At 36.4% G+C, this 23,377-nt stretch overlaps 1 protein-coding gene across 1 annotated transcript; it reads left to right on the top strand.

Annotated features, from left to right (window-relative positions):
* The first annotated feature begins 2,210 nt into the window (after positions 1-2,210).
* tspeara (thrombospondin-type laminin G domain and EAR repeats a) lies at positions 2,211-23,054 on the top strand. The gene is made up of 12 exons (XM_055214218.2): positions 2,211-3,341; positions 6,509-6,729; positions 8,220-8,446; positions 10,265-10,355; positions 10,441-10,597; positions 11,385-11,516; positions 12,645-12,877; positions 16,430-16,619; positions 16,888-17,120; positions 19,697-19,875; positions 21,492-21,593; positions 22,511-23,054. Exons 1-12 carry the CDS (start codon positions 3,230-3,232, stop codon positions 22,662-22,664), a joined length of 2,031 nt encoding a protein of 676 aa, XP_055070193.2. The 5' UTR covers positions 2,211-3,229; the 3' UTR covers positions 22,665-23,054.
* The last annotated feature ends 323 nt before the right edge of the window (positions 23,055-23,377 follow it).

The following is a 23,377-nucleotide window of genomic DNA, read 5'->3' as shown; positions in this document are numbered from 1 at the left end:
GGTAGGGTAACACCAATGACAAATTTGGGGGACAAATCTTTATTTGATATTATTCATATTAATAGTGTATTTTTACCATTTCAGTGTTGTAGTAAATTCATGCAGGGTTAAAGGTAAATGTAAATTTTATTTGTTTTACAAAAAAATGGTTTTAAATAATAAGTACACAGTCCAACTTCCATGATCAAAGGGACAGGGCAATTTTCAGGACCAGACATTTTAAAAAAAGTAAAAAAAAGAAAATTAAATAAATAAACTCTCTCATCATTTTAAGGACAGTCTATATTTATTAAATATATATCATTATGGGATTATTGGGTCAAATTAAATGATTAAGGGGTCCGAAAAAGCAAGGGACAAGCATTTCCACCTTTTTTGTAGAATGACCCAGTTATCATTTGTGTGAGACATGCTAGAACCAATTGGATTCAATGTTATCAACATGCCGCCATTGTATATGATATATAGATGTGTTTAGCTCCATATAAGGAGAAAACATGACTGCATTTTAATATAAAATGATAAAGGAAGTCATATACATCTAGAGGCTGAGTAAATTATCCAAGAATTGTCATATTTTTAAATTTTCACGAGGGTTGAACAAAGCCAACATTAAAACGGACTCTAAAAGAGCAGTTATTACATGAAACCTGAAATACCTGCCTCAACTAATGAGTCAAACCAACCCATTCAGCCATCATTTGGCCATTAGTGGATTGCTAGTATCTGAAGAGGGAGAGACCGAGAAAGAAAATGAAAACAAAATACCTGCCAAACTAGGCAGGGATATAACGGTTTCAGACATGAATGATACCTCAAATTGTGCAGCTTGTTAATGACACCGGTGCTATTACTTTTCTAAAACCCTTTTGAAACAGCATGTTGATCCCAGAAAAGTCCCATAAAATTGCCAGCGTGCCTTTAATGTGAACGCAAACATGTCCCGTGATTGGAGTTCTCGATGGAGCTAGCATAACAAAACAGCACGCCATGCGCTCGTTTATGATCGAAAAAAATGCACATGGTTGTTCGAGAGAGACATCGTGGATAATAAACTTAAATTAACGTGTAGATTTTTAGCTAAATTGCATCCAACGGCTCAGTCCACAGCTCACCCCTCACTTTCGAAATGCATAGAGAAGCTACGGAAGCCACCACAGGACAAACACATCATTGTCTAAGACGACATAATGAAAAAATGCAATCTGCAGAGCAGTTTGTCCGTTTAGGGCTACTGTAGAAACATGGTGGCGACTTCCATGTAAGGGGACAGAATGGGTCACGTGACGTCCGGACCTCTAACTGTGGGTTAACGCCAGACGCAAGTTCAATGATTTGCGCGAGTAGATTACATACAAAGTCAATGCAAAGATGCAATCAGACGCGTCCTCGCGTGGGGCGATGCGTATGACGCAATAGTCAAAAGATCCCCTTTTTTTTGACAGTCTGGAATCTTTATGCTGCATTCACACCAGCTGCTGTAAAGGCGTCAAGCGTGAGTGATTTCAATGTTAATTCAATGTAAAGACGTCTGGAGGTCTTTTGGCGCGAATGAGGCATTTAGCGCGGTGTGGCAGACACCGCAGACACCTTATACGTGCGTCTAGTTCCTGCGAATTGAGGGTTGCTGCGGGAAACGTGCGAGTTGAAAAAATTGAACGTTGGCTAAAATCTGACAGCGCTATTCGCCTCAAACGCGTCTTTCGAGCAAACTCGAGCGAAAAATTCGCATAACGCAAAATTAAATTCCATAACTGTGGGTTTACACCAGACGCGTTTGAGGCGTCAAATTTGCGTCTACCGCGCATAGTTGGACGCTTGACCATTTTGAATGTTCTTGCTTCATTCGCGCATGAAATTCTAGTCATTGAGACATTAACATGGAAATGTGCGTCATGGGAGGGGCTTCTGCGACTCCGCTCGCTTCCTGTAATCACGTCACTTCTAGAGCAAGATTGACTAATAGATCCTGATTGGTTAACGCAGCGCCTTTTTCCTCCAACGTTCAGATTTTTCGACTCGTGCGTTTCCCGCAGCAACGCTAAATGTGCGTGAACGAGGCGGAATCGCGTCTACAGCGCTGGGCGCCTCGTTCGCGCCACCAGACCTCTAGACACGCATCAACGCGTCTTTACATTGACTTACCATCGAAATCACTCGCACTTGACGCCTCTACCGCGGCGGGTGTGAACGCAGCATAAAGGTTCCAGACTGTAAAATAAAGGGGGGGGGATCTTGTGACTTTGGACAAAGAAACACCTGGAATATCCCAACAACAACATAGCAATGTGTGCTACATTGTAGTCCACTCATAACACTGCAAAATTTGCATTGAAATGCCATAGCAACCAGCCACATCACCCTAGCATCATTGACAAGCATCATTCTCGGACAATTTACAAGGTTAGAAAGAAATGTTTCTTTTAAGAACCTTTGACAGTTCGGTTCCTTGGGGAACCAAAAATGTTTCTTCCATACCACTGTGAAGAATGCCTTTGAGCACCTTTAAGATTTTAAAGATTGTTGACTTCAGCTCCATAAAGGTCAGCGAGAGAACAAGAACCAGATCAGGACACACCGAGAGCGACTCCACCCAGACGAAGTAAATCAAAGCAGCAGGAGGGGGTTATGAAGGAATGAAACGTTAAGATTAGGAGCTCAGGAAATCTCCTGTTCTGTCTGCCTTTCTCCCAACCTCTGCACCTCCTTCTGAGCCCCTCCTCTCTGGTGTTGATTTGAATGTCTCTCTAAATACAGCACTCTCCCCCCTTGAGCTCTCATTTCTGATCTGTTAACATGCTCATCTGATACCGCAGGTGACAGGTGATTTACCTGCTGCTGTCTGGATACATCTGCACACCTGAGCTAGAGAGAAAAAAAGAGTTGAAATATTACGTTTGTAGATGGTTAGACTTTGGTTAATGCGGCTCTGAAACTGATGAGTGTTGAAGTGAATGTGGAGGGTTTTTTTTTTTTGGGAAGCAGTACAGAAGAACCCCATTGATAAGATGTTGCACTCTTCATATGTATTTGTGAACTGATGGCTCTTTGATTTTCATCAAATCAAACAATGAGGGACTCAATCCATTCCGGACAATTTAGGAAACAGGACATGAAGACATCTTGAGCGCATTCTGCAGTTTACTCGCTGGACCATCTTTAAGTTCATTTCACTGTTATTGTGGCTGACCAAAATTTGACAAATTTCATATTTGAGAATTGAAGGCTAATGGAAGGTCAAATGAAGTTGGTGCCATCATGGTTATTTCCAATACAATGGTGTCTGATTTTTCTTCCACTCACGGAAAGTGTGACTGTAGTGCCATGGAAACCATGTACAGGTAAGGAACGTGCATGTAACCCTGTTTATTTGTTCTTTAATGTGATGTACATGTATAATATTCAGTTACACTGTAAAAAAATGATGTAGAAATTACAGTATTTCTGGGTATTACTGGCAACTAGCTGCTAGTAACTTACTGTAGATTTTACATTTATGGTATTTACTAACAGTTCGTTCGAATTTAAATGAACATGAAATATTTTCAGTTTTTATGTTTTACAGTAAGTTACTGGCAATAGCTGCATAATTACAGCATTTTTTTACAGCGTTATTTATTTATTTAATATCTGTTTGATGAATGATAGGTGTAAAACATCCTTACATTAAAATTGGTTCAAACTATTTTGAGTTAATTTACCTTAAAAATATATATTTTTCCACAAAATCTTTTGAATTAAGTTGAATTAACTCAAAATAGTTTGAACCAACTTTAATGTAAGGATGTTACAAAATTTTTGAACCAGCAAATCTTTTTTTACATTGTAAATGGCCATATGGACTATACTTTAAAAGATACTCTTACCCAAGTGTTTCTTGTAAATTAAATGACATCAGATTTTTAAACAACACGAGGATAAGTAATGAGAGAAGTTTCATTGTTTTAGGTGTATAATTCTTTAAAAATAATTTATTAGTTTGTCGTGATGATCTGTTTATATCCCCATCAACAGACACCACAAAGAGTACTAATAAACTTCTTATTAAATCAGGTCCAGATTTTAGAAATCTTGAATTAGATTTTAAACCCTACAATCTTAAAAAAAAATCAAGGTTTATGAATGCTCTTTGAACCATTAACATCCACAGAGCCCTTCTGAAAGAAATTATTATTTTAAGAACCTTTTGAAAAAAAGGTTCTTCTACAACATCGTTGTTAATAACCATTTCTAGCTCATTATTTATAAGAGTTTATAGAATTATCTGTACCTTAAACCTTAGTTTCACCTTTAAACATTACTCTAAATGAAAAAAAAACCATTGTGTAATTTCTGTAAAAATGTATTTTATCAAAAATACCCAAAAAAGAAAATCCTCTCATCATTTACTCACTCTCATGTTGTTACAAACCTGTATAAATGTCTTTGTTCTGATGAACACGTAGGAAGATATTTTGAGAAAGGTTTATAACCGTTAAGCCCCATTTACTTCAATAGTATTCTTTTTTTCTACTATGGAAGTGAATGGGGCTTATTCCTCAAAATATCTTTCCTCGTGTTTATTAGAATATAGAAATTTATACAAGTTTGTAACAACATGAGAAGTCAGAAAATGATCAGATAATATTCATTTTTTTGTGAACTATCCCTTTAAGGCATCATATCACTATCACATACAAAGACCAAACCATTTAAACGCTCCACAATGGTCTATAATATATATAATTAGGAAAATGACCTCAGCTAATAGACTGTTATTACAATGGAAGCTGTAAATACCACTATGGATGAACCAAAGAATGCTGGGAATGTGTACATAATTGACTTAAAGAGATAGTTCACCCAAAAATAAAAATTCGGTCATCATTTATTCACCCTCAAGTTGTTCAAAACCTAAATCATTTTTTGTTCTGCTGAACACAAATGAAGATATTTTGAGCAATGTTTCTTACCTTGACTTCCATTGTATTTTCTTCCCTACTATGGAAGTCAGTGGTGCCCCTCATTCTTGCTTAATTACAAATATCTTCCTTTGTGTTCAGCAGAACAAAAAAATGTATACATGTCTGTAACAACTTGAGTGTGATTGAATATATATATATGACAGAATTTTTATTTTGGGGTGAACTCTTCCTTTAACTAAAGTCATTTTATTCAATATCTCTGTGTAATCTATGTTCTGTGTAATTTTCTGTTTACATGATTTACAGAAAAGAAATAAGCAAAAGTAGTTATTTATTTTAAACTATGGTTTAGTCATAGATAGTGACAATAAAATATTACATGTGCCCTACATGATATAACTTTGTACCCCACAATGTTTTGGTTTGTAGTGGCTAAGCTGAGATTTTGAGAATCATGTGTAGTCGATAAATATTCAGTCTCCTTTCTCTTCTTTGTATACTTTACATTGAGGTCAATTTACATACTTTGGGAGATAAACTATACAGAGCTTTTCCAATCCACAGATGCGAACACGCATGGCCAAAGGTATTAGCGTTAGGGTGTTTCTAAAGCCACATTTGAAATATGTAAAAGCATTGCGTTGGACAATAATGCATAAAGTGCCGTTAGTCATTTTAAGCCAATCATTTGGTCCATTAATGCCATGTGATGAATCACTCTGTAATTAAGCTATAATTTTAATACTAATAAAGTGATGGCACTACAAGAACAAACACAGTCACAAGATGTTAAATATAAATTAATTTCATGTTGTTATAATGTACATATAGCGCGAATGGCATGACGCGGATGATGCGTCCCACACAAATTGAGCGTTGATGCATGATCCGCGCAAGTTGAAAAATCTGAACTTTGGCAGATTTTCGCGCCCCGTTAACCAATCAGGAGCTTGCTCTAGCAGTGACATGATTATAGGAAGCGAACAGAGGCAGAAAAACAAAACAACAATGGAGGACAATAATCTTCACTATATGAGACATCTTCGTACTTCTACAGGAATTAAAAGGATCTTGTTTGGAAAAAAGTGAGTTAGGAGGACGAACAATCTGGTAAGTTTACTCAAGCCCCTCCCATGACGCGAATTTACGCATGAATGTCTCGAATGATTAGAATTTTACGCGAATATTTCAAACTTAAAATGTTCAAGCGTCTAACTACTCGCGAATAGTACGTTTTTGTTGCCTCTTCCGCAACTGGTGTGAACGCACAGTTATAAAATGATTTTTTTTCTGAAATTTCAAAAGTCATCAGTTTTTTTGCCCCATGATTGTCCAACTGGTCCTTATGAAGGTTCCTCACAATGCCATAGAAAAGGCAATTTTGGTTCCGCAAAGAACCATTCAGTCAAAGGATCTTTAATAATAATTTATTTTATACTATACCTTTATACAGTCCAAAGGACTTTTATCCACTACAAGAACATAAAGGTCCTATGATAATAAAGCCAAAAAATGCTTCTTCTTTGGCATCGTGAAGTGTACCCTTTTTTCTGAAACTCTCATCTTCTCTCTTTAATCTATGTGTCGTCCTTCTCTCACTCCAGAACTTCATCCTCTGGACCTGCTCTCTCGCGTACTGCCCCAAAATGGGAAGGCTCTGGCCGGGGTCCGAATGGTGCAGGCCGGAGGTTCTCGCGGGGTGCAGATTCTCAGTCCTACCCAGGCTCTCACTTTTCCATCCTCTCAGCTCTTCATTCACTGCCCTTTCTTCCCTACCGAATTCTCCATAGTTGCCACTGTTAAAGTCCCTCAAACCAGAGTGAAGGTTAGATTTATAAATGTTATAGTTTTGTTTTAAGAACAAAGTAACATTTTATTTGCACACAGGTTTATTCATAGCTTTTGAGACCTAGTTTTCAGGTATCCAGCAAAGTATATTTGGTCTTCATGTACAGTAAATATATTAATTTGTATTTAAAAGCATTTGGATGTTTTTCGTAAGGGTTTTATGTTCACAAAGTTTAAAGGAATAGTTCATCCTAATAAAAAAATTATCTTGTAACTTACCCTCATGCCATCCCAGATGTATTTGACTTTAGTTAAACAAACGAAATATTTTATAATAAAATGTCGTCATGTTCTTATATGGAGGTTATAATGGCAAAACATTCATTTGGGTTTATATATGCACTGTAAAAAGTGTTTCTGTGCCTTAGTAGATTTAACAAAGATAAAACGAGTAAAATGTGTTAAAAATAATCAAAATTTGAGTTAAAATAACATAAAAAGATGAATAATTTGAGTAATTCTAAACGAACACTTTATTGAGTAAATTCAGCTTCATTTTATCATGTATAATCCACTTAAATTTTTAAGAAGGAAATTAACTTAATAATTTTGTGTTGAAACTACATGAATGATTTTAGTAAACATAGCTAACTAGGCAGTAGACTCGTAGTTCCCAGCATGCTTTGCATGGGACAGCATTTGGACAGTGAAATTTTAATTTAAACGCTATTTTATGTCTTTTTAACTAAAAAAAGACTTTTGAGTGTTTAATGTTCATTTATCTTCAAGATTTAGGGTTTTTGTTTCATCTTTGAGTTTTGTAGTTACCATTGTTCAGAAGACTGGCGCTTGTGCATAGACTGCATACTGAAGTATGGCGCTTTACAGCTGCCCAAAACTAAACTGGGTGGGCGCGTTGATTGAATAAACAATTCGTGCCCTCATCTCACAGAAAGATAAAGTCTAAATCAATGTTAATGGAAACAACAACAAACCATAAAAAAGTTACCTGTACCAAGAAAAGTAAATTATACTGAGTAATACTAGAACTATTAGTTAACTCAACTTAATTTTGTTGCGTTTGTATTAAGTAATATTACAGTGTTTATTATACTTAAAAAAGGCTACAAGTTGACCCAACTTAAAACATCAAATGCAGCCACTTGCCTCAATTTTTATAAGTTAGATTTAGGTATTACTTTTTACAGTGTGTCTTCTGAAGTAAGACGATATGTATTTGACGAAATTGATTCATATTTTAGATTATTTATGCATGTATGGCAACATATCAGCATGGTGGCACATCGACAACGTCAGATCTCATTGTTTCTTGTTTGTCTTGTGACTAGTTGTCATTTATACGTGTTTCGTGGTTTTTCATTTTTGAGTGAATTACTGTATTAAGTCAAATAATAGTGTTCATATGAACATTGCAATTCTCCACAGACACAAATACACACTTGAGATTACTAAAGGAGAATAAAATCTGAGAAAAACTCAAATCTGTATCCATTTCTTGTCTTTCAGAGGAATGAGTATTTATTCGCTGTGGTGAAGGAGGATGTCAATCAACTCCTGCTTGGTTTGCGTTTCTCTAAAGACAAAGTTCATCTGCTCTATCAGGGCTCAATGGGAAGGGAACGTCTCAGTTTTAAAAGAATCAGGCTGGCTGACAACCACTGGCACAGTATAGTGATAGCTGTCAGTGGTTATCATGCCACACTGACACTGGATTGTGGAATCCCACTGGAACTGTGAGTATAACTAACTAACTATTCACTAATATAGTACTGATATATACTAATAGACCTATATTTACATGTTAAGACCCCATGAAATGATTTGATAGGGGTGGTTATATTTAATGTCAACGCAAGCAACAAGATATACTAAAGCTTCTGCCCAACAGCTAATATTTAAACACACTCTAAAAATGCTGGGTTATTTTTAACATAGTGTTGGGTCAAAAAGGTACAGCCGTTTGGTTAAAAATAACCCAATTTTTTATTTGACCCACCCAACAATGGAATAAACAACCCAGCATTTGGGGTTGAAACAACAAAGCATACGTTAAATTAGGTATCAGGTTGGGTTCGTCCCTTTTGAAAATAACCCAGCATTTTTTAGAGTGTGTCTTGGTTGACAATTTTGTTTTATTTTTGTAACATATAAGATCAAAGTTCATATTTAATTTGACATTTTTGACGTTTTTGACATTTGATGGTTGAGCATCTCTTATTGACCATGTGTCAGTAAACTCAAATTTATTTATATAGCACTTTTTTACAATGTTGCATTGTTTTAAATAGGTTTTACATGAAAAACGCTTGAAATTAATTATATATAGAATAGAATATATAGCCTAGTTTTATTGAATTATTTATTGTATTATATAGTTTATATGTTTTTATATAGCATTTATGCATTCTAAGAAATGCTGGGCTTTCTTCAACCCAAAAGTGTATACAGTTTTTTACTGTTTAATTATATCATATAGTGTTATTTATAATATATAATATATACTGTATAACTTATCAATCAATATAAAATATGTTATCGATATTAAATATATATTATTTAACAGCATGCACTCAAAAAACATTTTGTTGGGTAAATAAACCTATATGCTGTGTTGTTGTTACCCAATAAAGTGACCAACACCCTGCAAACCAAATGGGTCAAGCTGTAAGTTTGTGTGGGACAATTATAAATAGTATAATTATATAATGTTTAAAACATTTGTATTCTGTCTTTTAGCTTAAAAAATACAGGGTGAGGAGCAATACAGCAGCATTTTTGTGTTAATAGGCTTTATGCACAGCTGCACTACTTCCTGAACTTCAGCCAGCTCCTTGTTTCCTGTCTGCCATTATTGGACAAACTGATTAATCCAGGTGTGTCTGATTATTGTTGTTGTGACTACTGAGGTCAGGCACACCTGGATTAATCAGTTTGTCCAATAATGGCAGACAAGACACAAGGAGCTGGCTGAAGTTCAGGAAGTAGAGCAGCTGGGCATAAAGCCTATTGTCTAAGTCATACCATTTTAAGGTACACTAAAAGTGAAAGTTGGATCTAAAATACTTAAATTAGTAAAACTTCAAAAAAAAAAAGTTTTATCAACTTAAATTTCCTCATTTTGAGTGAAAGATTTAATGGGAAAACACTTCAATTAGTAACAACTAAAAAATGTAGGTTACTAAGTAAAATTTTTAAATTAAATTAAACTTTTAATAGTGTAGCTGAGGGCAGATTTATAGAAAAATACATGTGTGTGGTTTATCACGGAGAGACACCCACTCCACAGTTTGATTGACAGCTATCATAGCCTCTTAATAACAATGTTCCCTGCAAAGCGGGATGGGTCACCCTATTACTCAACCATGAGTTGAAACAATAATGTATAACAGTTGATTATGTCCAATACTTACCCAAACATTTGTTAAACCAACCCAATATTTTCTGTGTTTGTGGCTGGCAAAATATTTGTTGTTTTTAGAGACCTTTTCAGCCACAAAAACAGAAAAAAACATTTAAAGTTAAGTTCATATACTTACACTGTTGTATTTCAGGATTCATAGACAACCATTCCCATCTGACCTCAACACCGAAGGGTCCAGGATCCACATTGGAAGTCGAAAGCAACAGAAAGGCCTGTTCTCTGTGAGCTTTGCATTATTTTCCTAATTATTACGCACCTTAAATTTCATACCAGTTGGTCTAACAACGACCTGTGTTCTTCTTAAAGGGTTTATTGCGGCAGGTCGTCCTGTTGCCTGGATCAGACGCGACGTCACATGTGTGCCCCTCATCCAGACCTTCACTGATCGAGCTTTCGATACCTACGATTCTGTCACACTTGCCAGTCAAATCCCTAATGAATGAAGTTCTCCTCCCTCCATATGGTAAAAGGCATAAGTATACCCTAAAATTTATATTTTGTATAATGTAACTTGAAGATAGTCCATAAGACTGATTCCAGATTGAAATTTAAGTATTGATAATAAATTATTGGATCATAACAAGAATGTAAGAGTATATTTGTACATATTATAAATAAAATAGTATTTATTGCTTAATAACTATTCCTTCAAGGTTAAATTTAGGTCAGGATAAATAGTAAAGCATAAGGCAATAAACACCACATATATATCAATTAAAGGCATGCTGATAGGTACAACAGAGATTCCTAAAAGAAAATAAGCTTGCCAATGCTAATACTGAGTTACAACGAACCACAATATATTTTTTTCGGCGATGTAAGACCACGCTGATGACATATCTCCCATGGTCTGCTTGAGGTCTCGTCCCAAACTAAACACCTGACACTGGGTTTGCTTTGAGAAGGAAAAGAGCTGTGAAACCGCTCACAGTGGGTTCTGTCAGTGATCGAGTAGGTGCCGGTGATGAGCGGGTTTACGCTGGCGCACTCGCCGGGCATCTGTTTACATACCCTGTATTGACAATTCAAATTAGCTAATGGCAACTTTGATCCACGTTACAAATTAAATCTTTGACACTCACAGAACGAGCTGACATGTTTTGGATTTTACGGTTCCTTGTGCCCCCTCTGAAGACTGCACTGGGTAGATCCATTATAAACAAGCATCTCATTTCATTAACAGGTCCGAATGTTGGACCTTTGTATGGAATGTTGGCATGTTAACGTGTTACGTTTTGTTTAATGTGCAGAGACTGAGGTCCGTGTGACTCTGGGGTCTAACCCAGCATGCACTGGGGCAGAGCAGGGGCGACTCTGGTTTGACACTCTTAAAAGGGGCCTTTTCATATGTGATGGTGCACACTGGCATTCTATGTTACAAGGTAAGATGATCAAATCTAAAAAATACATTCAAATTAACAAGGACGACGAATTTCCTAACAAAATTAGGGATGGGCCAATAAATTTATTGATAAGGACTTCCTACTGATCAAAAGCTGTGCATAATATCGGCTGTGCAATTCAGAATCATTATCGGCAGATATTATTAGTGTGTATCGCCATTTATTGTCCCATCCCTAACCAAAATTACTAACCAACAATTGAATAATTGTCTTAATTCAAATGTTTTATTGAAGATGCATTCAAAATTTTGTATGTTGCATTGATGTGTTTGGAGTATAAACCGAAGCTCAGCTTTGAGTAGAAATTGAATTTAAGTCAGATAAAATGGTACAAAAGCTTTCAGTGGGACGATACCCTTAAAAGGTCCTTAAGTAATACTTACAATTTAAATACAGATTTACCTTTGAGGTACTATATGCACCCTTAAAGGGCACCTATTTCATTGCTAAAAAACATTATTTTGTGTATTTGGTATAATACAATGTGTTCACGTGGTTTATGCAAACACATTATTTTCTACATAGCGTACATTTTTGTAGCTCCAGATATCCCTATCTTCCTCAAACACCTTCATTTTGTACAAAACTTATCGATCTGAAAAGCGCTGCTGTGTCCCTGATTGGCCAGCTAATCTGTACATTGTGATTGGCCTGAATAACTTTGACATCGGCCGGAAATGTGTCGCTCCTTACCATGTTTGAAAGATTCGCTCACAATGCGATGCTAACAGGAGTTAACTTACAGGCTGTGAGTCTGAAGTGGGAGAAATTATGATAATGTCGGTCTTGTCTACGTTAACAGGCCCAGGAAGTAAACTTTTGCCTACAATCCGTGTGTTTGTTGTAGTCCAAGAAAAGAGATTTACGTTGGAAATGATAACTCGCATCATCGTTTACGTTGGGATTTGTGCCTTTTGCATATCGTTAACATGTACTAATACACACTTACACACCAAAGGAAATATAAAATTGTGAATCGGACGATAAAGTAAAGGTGTAGTTTTTGAAAGGGTACTACCCCAGCGACAGCTTTTGTACGTTTATTCTGAGAGTGTGATGACTTTTTTGCCAATTTATCAGCAACTATAAAGTTTTTTCAATCTTCAGAGAAAAACAGGTTAGATTATGTTGATGATTACCAAGACCTCTACACCAGCTCAGAGACGCTGGACATTGAGCTTTTCCAGATCCCCTCTGTTGGGCTGTTTGCTGCAATGGCTCACCGGGCCACCAAACCGGGTTCTGCCATCTATCGCTGGGATGGCCGCCATTTTCAGCTCTATCAAAACATCAGCACTTTCAAGGCCCAGGCGTGGAAACAGTTCACAATAGGCGGGAAGGTAAGACGGGTTAAGTTTTTTCAAGCATCAGGATGATCTGACTTGAAATACAGTAGGCCTACTTTTAAGGTTGATTTCCTGTGGTTATACATCTAAAACTAATTTAAAGGAGACATATTATGCAAAATCTACTTTTACAAGGAGTTTGGACATTAATGTGCGTTGGCAGTGTGTGACTACAACAACCCTATAATGATGAAAATCCACCCTCTCGTTCTTTTTTAATCCACATTAAACAAAAGCAGTCTCATTAGACATGCTGATTTTACACGAACAAAGCCCCGCCCATGGCCACTGACTGAGTGGTTAATTTTACCCAAAAGCTTTTCTGAATGTGTTTGTTAGCACATTGTAGCGCTATTACAGCTAAAGATACTATTGTCTCAGGAATCAGATCTATTTTTAAACAAAAGTGCACACTGTCTGTTTTAGGAAGGGAGTGAGGAGCTGTATCTCATTTGCATTTAAATGTACACACATGAAAACAGCGCTTTGGGGGGATTTTGGACATGCTATAATAAATTATCTGTGGGCTATTTTGAGCTGAATCTTCAGAGACACATTTTAGGCGCACCTGAGACTTATATTACATCTTGTAAAAATTGGCATAATATGTGCCCTTTAAAAAACAGTATTTCGCTATTGTTTAAAAACAAATTATAGATGCAGGTTGTATGATTTTCGAGTGAAGACGTAATGTACATAAATATTTCTACTTTAAAGGGAAATGTCCACAACAGGTGTCTATTTAATTCAATCCCCACAAGCGTTTTTCAAAAAAGTTGCCCGCCAGCATTTTTTGTGATTTTCACAAACATTTCACAAAATGCCTTCCAGGAATTTTTTTCTATAAATATATAAACATACAATATATTTAAAAATGAAATAACAGACCCTCTGCTTTTAAACAAACAAACAAACAAAAACTAAAAAGTTTCAACCTACCTTTATTTGTTCTCTTATCATCTCTTAAAGGTGCAGTGTGTAATTTTTAGAAGGATCTCTTGACAGAAATGCAAAATAATATACAAAACTATATTATCAGGGGTGTATAAAGACCTTTCATAAGTATATTACCTTAGAATGAGACGTTTTTATCTACATACACCGAGGGTCCCCTTACATGAAAGTCGCCATTTTGTGCCGCCATGTTTCTACAGAAGCCCTTAAAGGCGGAGTCCATGATGTTTGAAAAACGCTTTGGAAAAGGAGACGGGCCGACTACCAAAACACACTTATAGCCAATCAGCAGTAAGGAGCGTGTCTACTAACCGACATCCTTGCCGGGTTGCGTATGTGTGGAGCGGTTCTATCAACAGATTCTATTGGGGTAGGGGCGTGTTTGTTTAGGTGATTTCAAATATCAACATTGGCTTTCAAACATCGTGGACTCCGCCTTTAACGGACAAAATGTTTTTACTAAGTTGTCTCCGACGATGGCATGTTTGTCCGGTGTAGCTTCTCTATGTGTTTCAAAAGCAAGGAGTGAGCAGTGGACTGAACAGTTGGTTGCAATTCACAACCTCACCACTAGATGATGCTAAAATTTACACACTGCACCTTTAAATATGGGTTGGTTTCTTTAAAAATACCAAATTTGGAGCAAAAAGCAGAATTTTTTTTTTGTAAAGGACTTTTGTTAGAGATCAGATTCAGAATGACGATCAAAGCATACACAGAGTTTATAATGTCGTTAAATTAACTGATGCTGAAGGACAAGTTTGGTATTTTACACCTAAAGCCCTGTTTTCAGATTGTTCACGACGAAACAGAACAGTCTTGACCGAAATTTTGACATATGATGCCGGCCCAAGAATTTTTGGGAGTTTGTTGTATTACCCCCCACCTCTACAATGGCTGCATAGGTGCACTGGAACAATCCTTCCTAAAATGCATTAAACTTTCGTTTACAAAGACGTGAAACTCACCGAGTGCCCAGGGGCGCTCACCGGTATGCTCACACAAAAATCGCTGCAAAAGATGCTTTCCAACAGGTTTTATCATAGTTTTTGTCCAACTCCATTGACTTGTATTAGATGTGCTGTGAGGTACGGTATTACTCAGCGCCGGGAACGTTGTTTGTATTCTTGCAATTGGCAAAGGTGAATTATCACCGTCAACTGGGCTGGAGTGTCTATTATTCAAGCTCTCAACGGATGTGAGGCTCTATACGGGTGTGAGGCGTTTGGAAAAATAGGTCCACAAGTTTACAACGAATGCTAAAACACCTGTTGGAAAGCATCTTTTGCAGCGATCCCTGTGTGAGCACACCAGTGAACACCCCCGACCACTCGGCGAGCCCCACGTCCCTGCAAACGAAAGTTCAATGCACCCCAGGAAGGACTGCTCCAGTACATCTATGCAGCCATTGTAGAGGTAGTGGGTGATACAACAGAAACCGAAAATTCTCAGGCCAGCATCATATGTCCAAATTTCAGTCTAAATCGTTCTATTTCATCATAAACAATCTGAAAACAGGGCTTTAAGTGTAAAATACCGAACTTATCCTTTAAGTTTTGTATAAATTGGGTAAGAGCACCACCTAGTGGATAATAGCGGAATTATAGATTACAGTAAAAACTCGTCAGAAAAGCGTCATTGGCAGAGAAATGTTTTTTCTTAATTGACGAGATAACTAAAATACTAAAATTTACAATATACACACTTGCTCGCTATATGCTAATATTAAATTTAAGCTAAAATCTTTGCATTAATATAAATAAGTTCTTGGAAACATTATGCATCAACTACCCATCATTGATTAACAATTGCAAATCGCTGATCTCATAGTAAGATTTTATATTGATTTTTAGGATATTTTGAAGGAGTTTTACTTCCGTAGTGAAGTGAAACATGATTTCACCAAGTTTTCACATTGTTGGTCCTGGAACAACATTTTAATCAACAAACCAAATAGAAGGACCAGGTTTCGAGTCTACATTACTGTAGGTTAAAGGTCCAATGTTGATATATTAGCTGAATATAGCAATGAGATAATATTACATGCTTAAAATAAAGTTGATAAAAGTTTCTTCAAAACCATAGTGAGGTTCTGTGAATACTAAAGAATCTTTATGTATTAAATGGATCTTCTATTGCATTATGCAGCACCTTTATTTTTAAGTGTGTGGTTGTGCAGCTGCGGATATCAGTAACTGGCATTTCATTATAAACGAATGACAGATAGTTTAAGCTCAAGGCAAAATGTCAATCACAGAAATTCATTTTATTTGATTCTTTCCCTTCGCTGAATTTACCATTTAAACACTGCCTGTCTGTCTGTCTGAGGTGTAATTGTTTCATCTTAATTGTGGAACAAAGGTTGTCTAAACCTGTGGCGTTCTTGATCATCCTCATTATGTAACAAAGAGGGTCTGTATGTAGATCAGAAAAAATATGACTCATCCCAGGCTATATCTATCGTCTCATCTTCACACTGTTCTAAATTTAGAGAGCGGTATGATACTCAAATGACAGTCTGACTGATAAGTGTAACTTTATCTCTTTTTGTATCAGGCTGACTTATCATTGTGTGTGTTGTATATGTGCCAGATGTTCTTGGCAGTGTCGAACTCCGTGGGTCCAGTGGAAGGAGGACGAGAGATGTCTGTGATCTATAGGTGGAGCAATAAGAGGCTGAAATTTGTGCATTATCAGACCCTGGAGACACACAGCGCTCGCGACTGGGAGGCTTTTCATATTGATCACGAATATTTTTTAGCTGTGGCCAATCACAGAACAGGTTGGTGTGATGCTGATGTGGTTGCCTAAGGCTGTATTACACTCTTAAAAATAAAGGTTCCTTAAACCCAATAAATTCTTTCTCACATTTTTGTAGTCTGACGAACCTTTCCCCTTACGAAGAACCTTTTATGTAACACAAAGGTTCTGTGGACGTTAAAAGTTCTTTATGGAACCATCCACCCAAACCATGAGACTTTTAGGAACCTGTTCATTCACTGAAAAACATTTTCACACTAACTTTTAACTTTTTAATGACTTCTCTCTAGGGAATGGCAATCACAACATTGACAGTGTTGTTTACAAATGGAACCCAGGCACCAAGAAGTTTGAAGTAAACCAAACCATCCCAACATCAGGAGCTTACGACTGGGAGTTTTTCACCGTAGGGCCATACAACTTCCTTGCAGTTGCCAATGCTTTTGATGGCACCTCCACCCAAATAGATTCATCGATTTATATCTGGCTTGGTGGAGCATTTAAACTCTTTCAGAGTATAAGGGTAAGTTAACATATAGCATGATTTCATATCTGTAATAAGGCTGTTAAACTAGATGATCTACTGTGTTTTCGCGTCACGTTTGGTATCAGCTCGGGTCACTTGGAACCCCAACCGAGGTGGTACGAAAAAAGTATCGGGTACTACCTACTGCACCCAATGGAAAAGCTCCCAAAAGTAAGCTGACCCACCCAAACTAAATCAAACTGTGGGGTACTATGCAATGGAAAAGCGCCACAAAATGTACACAATATTTGAGTTACTTTTTTAAAAAAGTAATGCGAGTTACTTTTAAATTTAATTATTTCAATTTAAAAATACAATAATTTACTGAATTAAACTAAACATATTAACGTAGAATTAAGCACTCTGTGCACCTGAGCGGGAACAGTCAGAAATAGAAATGGCAGGCCAGAGCTTGACATTATTGTCATAAAAAACACCTGCAAGGCCTGAAAGAGATCAAGCCTCAGCCAAGTAAGAAAAAGTAACGCAAAAGTAACGTAATCATTACTTTCCATGAAAAGTAACGCAATTAGTTACTTTTTTGGGGAGTAACTTAATATTGTAATGCATTACTTTTGAAAGTAACTTTCCCCAACACTGGTTTTATGTCCAACTAGTTTTTTTGCAACTTTGCCCATGTTTTCTCTGAGAATCGAGCTCTTTATCTGTGCAAATAAGTCAGAATGTATGAATAGCATTAGACCCCGCCTTTAAACGACTCTGACTGGAAACACGGATGTAAATGACTTACAATTCCATATTGTGTATAACATTAAGAAATCTGTAGAGGTAAATGCAGGGGAAAATCATGAAACATGTCAAAAAGATGAAAAAAGGACTCGTAGAGGTGTTTCCCAGTTAGTTACATTTACTTGACACCTGTTCTGACAGAATCACCACAGGGCTCACATCTCGCTGGGGTTTAAGTATAGGGTGAATTAAAGCTTTAACCATCATAAAAGCCATGAAGTTGTACAGTACTTGAGAGATTTATTGCTTGGACTCATGCTGTCAAACACTTTATCAGTGCAAATGACTTCACCTGCAAAAGCTTTTGTCAATTACAAAGCAATACTTAATTTTTTAAGAATATAAAGAATTGTTATATACTCACTGTTATGTTGATTTAAATTTGTTTGATGTTATTTTTTTGTGGATAACAAAATAAAAAAATTCAAGAATGCGGCATTCTAAAAAGTGTCGGAATTTTTAACAGGATGGGAATTGCTCTCGCATGTACATTCAAAATAACTTTTTTTGCACACCCCAAATACGTGAAATGTGATCCGCTCCTAATGGGGCGTAGGCTATACATCAAATGCGAAGCGTGTATATGCATCGTGTTCCTCGCTCAATATTACTCACTGGATTTAACGTTGGTGAAGGCGCACTTTCCTCTTGAGCTGCGTACACACCAAACATGAAGCAGTGCTTTTCTCGCTCTACATTGCTTTCCCGCTCTACCTTACTTGCGGGATTTAGCTTTGTGTCATGCCAATTTTTCGGTTGAGTTTATTATTTTCAACTTGTGCAAAAACGCGTTTGAGGCGAATAGTGCGTTTTTGGGCAGTCATGCCGCCCGATTTACGCCGTTCTCACCGCTCTGCGCAAGTTTGTGTCTATTCATATCTTTGCATTCTCTTTGTATGTAATCTGCTAGCGCAAATCGTTGAATTCGCGTTTGATGTGTACACCCCATTAAAGTCCCTGTGATCACCTGGATAGTTCACCCAAAAATAAAATACGAGTTACTGTACTCTGTTGAACACAAAATAAGATATTTTGTTTAATGATGGTAACCACACAATTAACGGTACCGGTGTAGTCAACTGTGTAGTTACCATCAATTATCAAATATCAATTATTCATACCTTGTTCTTCACACAAGACTATATCGTATGGCTTCAGAAAACAAATTTATGTGGTGTTCAACAGATGTGGTCACGAAATATTGCAAAGAGATAATAATCGCATTATTAAATAAAAATAACACTGGTCAAATAAAAAGCCTCAAAATAAAATAAACCATAAAGTAGTTTATAGTACAATCGGAAGTCGATTGAGTAATGGCCACTTTGATTCGAGCTATAAAAGTATTAAACAGCTTCAATCACTGCTGAATTTGCTTTAAATCACTGATCTAATGTACATGTCAGGAGACAGACTCACAGTCTGTGATGCTGTCAGCCCTGCCGGCTGGGAATTTCCCTGTGTGCAGATGTGTTTTACAGGGAAAAGAGGACAAGAAGTGTTTTTGTGTGTTTGTGTTCATATCAAGCATTTAGATGAGGTTAGACTATAATTGAAAACTTGACATCAGCTAACATCACAGTCATATGTCTGTGTGATGTGTAAACTCTTAAACTTGTTGATGTGTGTGAAATCAGTAGGGTTGTGCTTCCCAAAAATATTATGTCATACACTATGGTGCTCAAGAAATAGTTTACAAAAAATTTAATTTGGCAAAAAAGCTAACCAGTATGTTATAATTAAAGTTTGTTCCCCGCTCACCCCATAACAGAAATTACATTTCCACCTTCTTTCATACTATTGTTTTTTTTTTTTTTTTGTAGACATTTGGGGCTACAGACTGGGAAATGTTTCAGATTGGAAACAGAGTCTTTCTAGCGGTTGCAAATGGACACATGCTGTGTGAAAGAGGACCGAGCCTCTATAACATCAACTCAACTATATACGAACTTGACATGACAACCAAGATGTTCATCAAGTTTCAAGACATTGTCACATACAGGTAACTCCTAAACTTCTGTTTCTGTGCCTCTCAATACATTACGATGATGAGGAGAATACAAAATATGTTATTGTAGCCTTAAGTGATCATTATAGTATGTTAGATCCAGAGGTGGGTAGAGTACCCAAAATCTGTACTCAAGTAAAAGTACAAGTACTTATACAAAAATGTACTCAAGTAAAAGTAAAAGTATCAATCTAATTATTTACTTGAGTAAGAGTAAAAAAGTATTAGATGAAAAAACTACTCAAGTAGTTAGTTACTCGTTACTTCTGATCTGATAGAGAAGTAGCCAAAAAAGCACTGAATTTCAGACTTCTTGGAGGGTTTTCACAAACCTCTCCTTAAGAGTCTCATTGTTCTGCCTATATACAAGTAAGCAGCCTATCTCAGTCCTGCAATGGGTACATTATCATCACATAATGTGTCGTTTGAGAAAAAATCTCAAACACACACACACACACACACACAGATGTTTTTCTGACGGTTAACTCTGTATTTATTTTCATGTTCACAACACAAACTTGTCAGCGTCTGCCTTTGAACATGCGAACAGTAAACAAATAAGAACGTGTGTGTCTTATTGTTATCATGTTTTTATATGAATAGGTTATTTTCATTGCCATTAAAGTGCAATTACTGAACATAAACAGGAGCTTAATAAAAATGATCATTTTAGAATTTCATATGGAACTTACAGGATCTGTTTTTGCAAATCATCTCTACATTTATTATAATTTATAATACATGTTTCTTTCAAATCAATCTTTATTCTTTTATTTTTATTCATTCATTCTTTAGGAAGGATTTATACAATCCCGTTTTTATTTGAATGTATTTTCTACACATTAGTGAGGTGTCCGGATTTGTGTATAAATGCAGTCATTACATTATGCTGTTAAGTTTGTTTAGTTGTGGGGAAATTATATAGAATTGGCAGATGTGAACGTGCTGTTTGTATGGTTTAACTTACATTAGGATTTGTAATCGCTTGCACAAGAGTGCATATTGCAAAAAAAAAACTCGGACAGTGTGTGAAATGACCATTAATACTGTTCAAATAGACAATACTGTGACACTTACTTCAGGCTGGATCTTGAATTCCTGTTCGCTGAGATGTTTATTGAACAAAGCACGCATCACATTATGAAACTATTCTTTTTGACCTCTTGGAGTGAAAACATAGACCGAACTTGAAACCACGCATGATCTGCCTCCGATAACTCGCACAACGCACACGCGCCCTCATCTGCTTCTCCTATCCCCTACGCGGCCGCGCGCGCTAAAAGGGTGACCTCGCGGTCGCGCGCTAAAGGGTGACGCAGCCTTTTTCGCGCAACTTTCGAACACGCCCTATAAACTTAAAAAAATATATATATATTCATTAATTATTACCATTTGACAGTAGCGCAGTAACGCCGCCGAATGTAGCGAAGTAAAAGTACAGTTTTTTCACTAGAAATGTACTTGAGTAAGAGTAAAAGTACCCATCCTTAAATTTACTCTAAAAGTACTAGTTACCCGAAAAATGTACTCAAGTAAATGTAACGAAGTAAATGTAATTCGTTACTACCCACCTCTGGTTAGATCTGACTTGTTGTCCTCTTGTATTACAGTGCAGTGGACTGGGAGTTCTTTTCAATTGGAGATGAACACTTCTTGGTGGTTGCCAACTCTTATGATGGAGTGTCCTACTCTTTGAACAGTGTTATTTACAGGTAAAAGCCCAAAACCTAAATGGAGTATATGCACAAGTAAATGTAATGTATCCATACAATAAAAGAAAAGATTACTGAACATTTCCAGCTTTGTTAAAAATGCAGATGTTAAGATCCTCATGTCACGTTACAGATTCTGGCTGTCTTTCAGTTTTGATCCTACTTGATCTCAGTGTCGCCTTTGACACTGTTGATCACTCAATTTTAATTTCTCATCTTGAAGCTGTTGTTGGTGTTTCAAACACTGTTCTTATTTGGTTTAAGTCTTACCTTTTTGATTGGAAGCAGTTTGTTGCCATGGGTGGATTTTGATCTGATGTTAATGTTGTGCAGTCTGGTGTCCCCCAGGGGTCAGTTTTGGGCCCTCTTCTTTTTAATATTTATGTTTATCCCCTTGGCCAACTTTTGAGATCACTTGGTCTAAAATTTTACTATGATACACAGATCTACATCCATTTTAGACCTAATGAAACTGTGCCAGTTAGTTTTCTTTCTGAGTGTATTTCTAAGATGAAAGTTCTAAGATGAAATTTTCTTTGTCTTAACAGTAAAAAGACTGAGATTATGCTTGTTGGTTCACCCCACCAACTACGCAAATTAGAGCCAGGTAGTCTAACTCTTGATGGTTCAAAAATGTGGAGTTTTAAACAAGATTGAGGAATCTAGGGGTGATTTTTGATGCCAATCTAACGTTTGAGCCCCAATAATTTTAAAATTTAATTCTTCTATCTTAGAAATATTGCCAGATTGCGTCATATGCTGTCTTTTAATATTGCTGAGAAATTGATAACCACTTTTGTGTTTTCTCGTATTGATTACTGTAACAACTTGTTAGCTGGAGTTTCAAGAGCTATACTTAAACAGAATGCAGGTTTTGCAAAATTTGAATTGACTCACTTTTTGTTTTTCAATGACAGGTGGCAGGGATATGAGGGCTTTGTGCCTGTCCATTGGCTGCCCACTATTGGATGCAGTGACTGGGAATTTTTTACCTCAGCAGAAGGTTCATACCTGGTTTACTCCAGCGCTAAAGCACCTCTCTCCAAAGTCTTCAAGCTAAGGGTTCATTGAGGGTGCAACCCATTATTCGGTTATTGGTGAGAAGAAGAGTTAGACGCTTGGCAATGTCAAGAAGTGAATCAGACTGGAAGCTGAATGAATGTGCATTGTGATACTTCAAGGGAAACTACCTCATGTCCCTAAAAAGACTGTCAAGATGCAAGGGAATAGTTTGGGGGGACTCTGTCACATGTGTCCTAATACCATACGTTTAGTTAAAATGACATTATGGTTTATCAAAAGACTTGTTTAAAGAAATGAACATAAGTATGCTTTTGAAATTTGTCCTTAAACTAAATGTTTCACAATAAAAATAATCAATAATGTAAAATAATATAATATGTTATTTATATGTAAAATATTGCATTTTATCATCTTTATTTGCACTATAATAAAACTATTTTGCTTTATGTTGCTATTTTTTTTTCAAAGTTAGCATTCAGGAAGAATTTTATATGACTACATTATATCTACTGTGTTCCAGCTTTTAGTCAGTTATTATTTAATATTTTTTCACATTTAAGTGTAAACATATCAAAAGTATGGCATAACTTAAATGAAAATGATGTAAAAAAAAAAAAAATCAATATAAATCAAACTATGAAACATTTTAACATCTTTACGGCTTCTTGAGGTTTCACCTTAAGCTTTTCAAAAATATTAAAGTTTCCATCTCTTCTGGGCTCCTTCCCCAATTCTTTAATCAAAGTCATGCCTACTGTTTT

The sequence above is a fragment of the Misgurnus anguillicaudatus genome, chromosome 8, assembly GCF_027580225.2.
Source record: "Misgurnus anguillicaudatus chromosome 8, ASM2758022v2, whole genome shotgun sequence".
Lineage (NCBI taxonomy): Eukaryota > Metazoa > Chordata > Actinopteri > Cypriniformes > Cobitidae > Misgurnus > Misgurnus anguillicaudatus.
The sequence above is the reverse complement of the archived record's forward strand: the minus strand, read 5'-3'. Positions and strand labels throughout refer to the sequence as shown.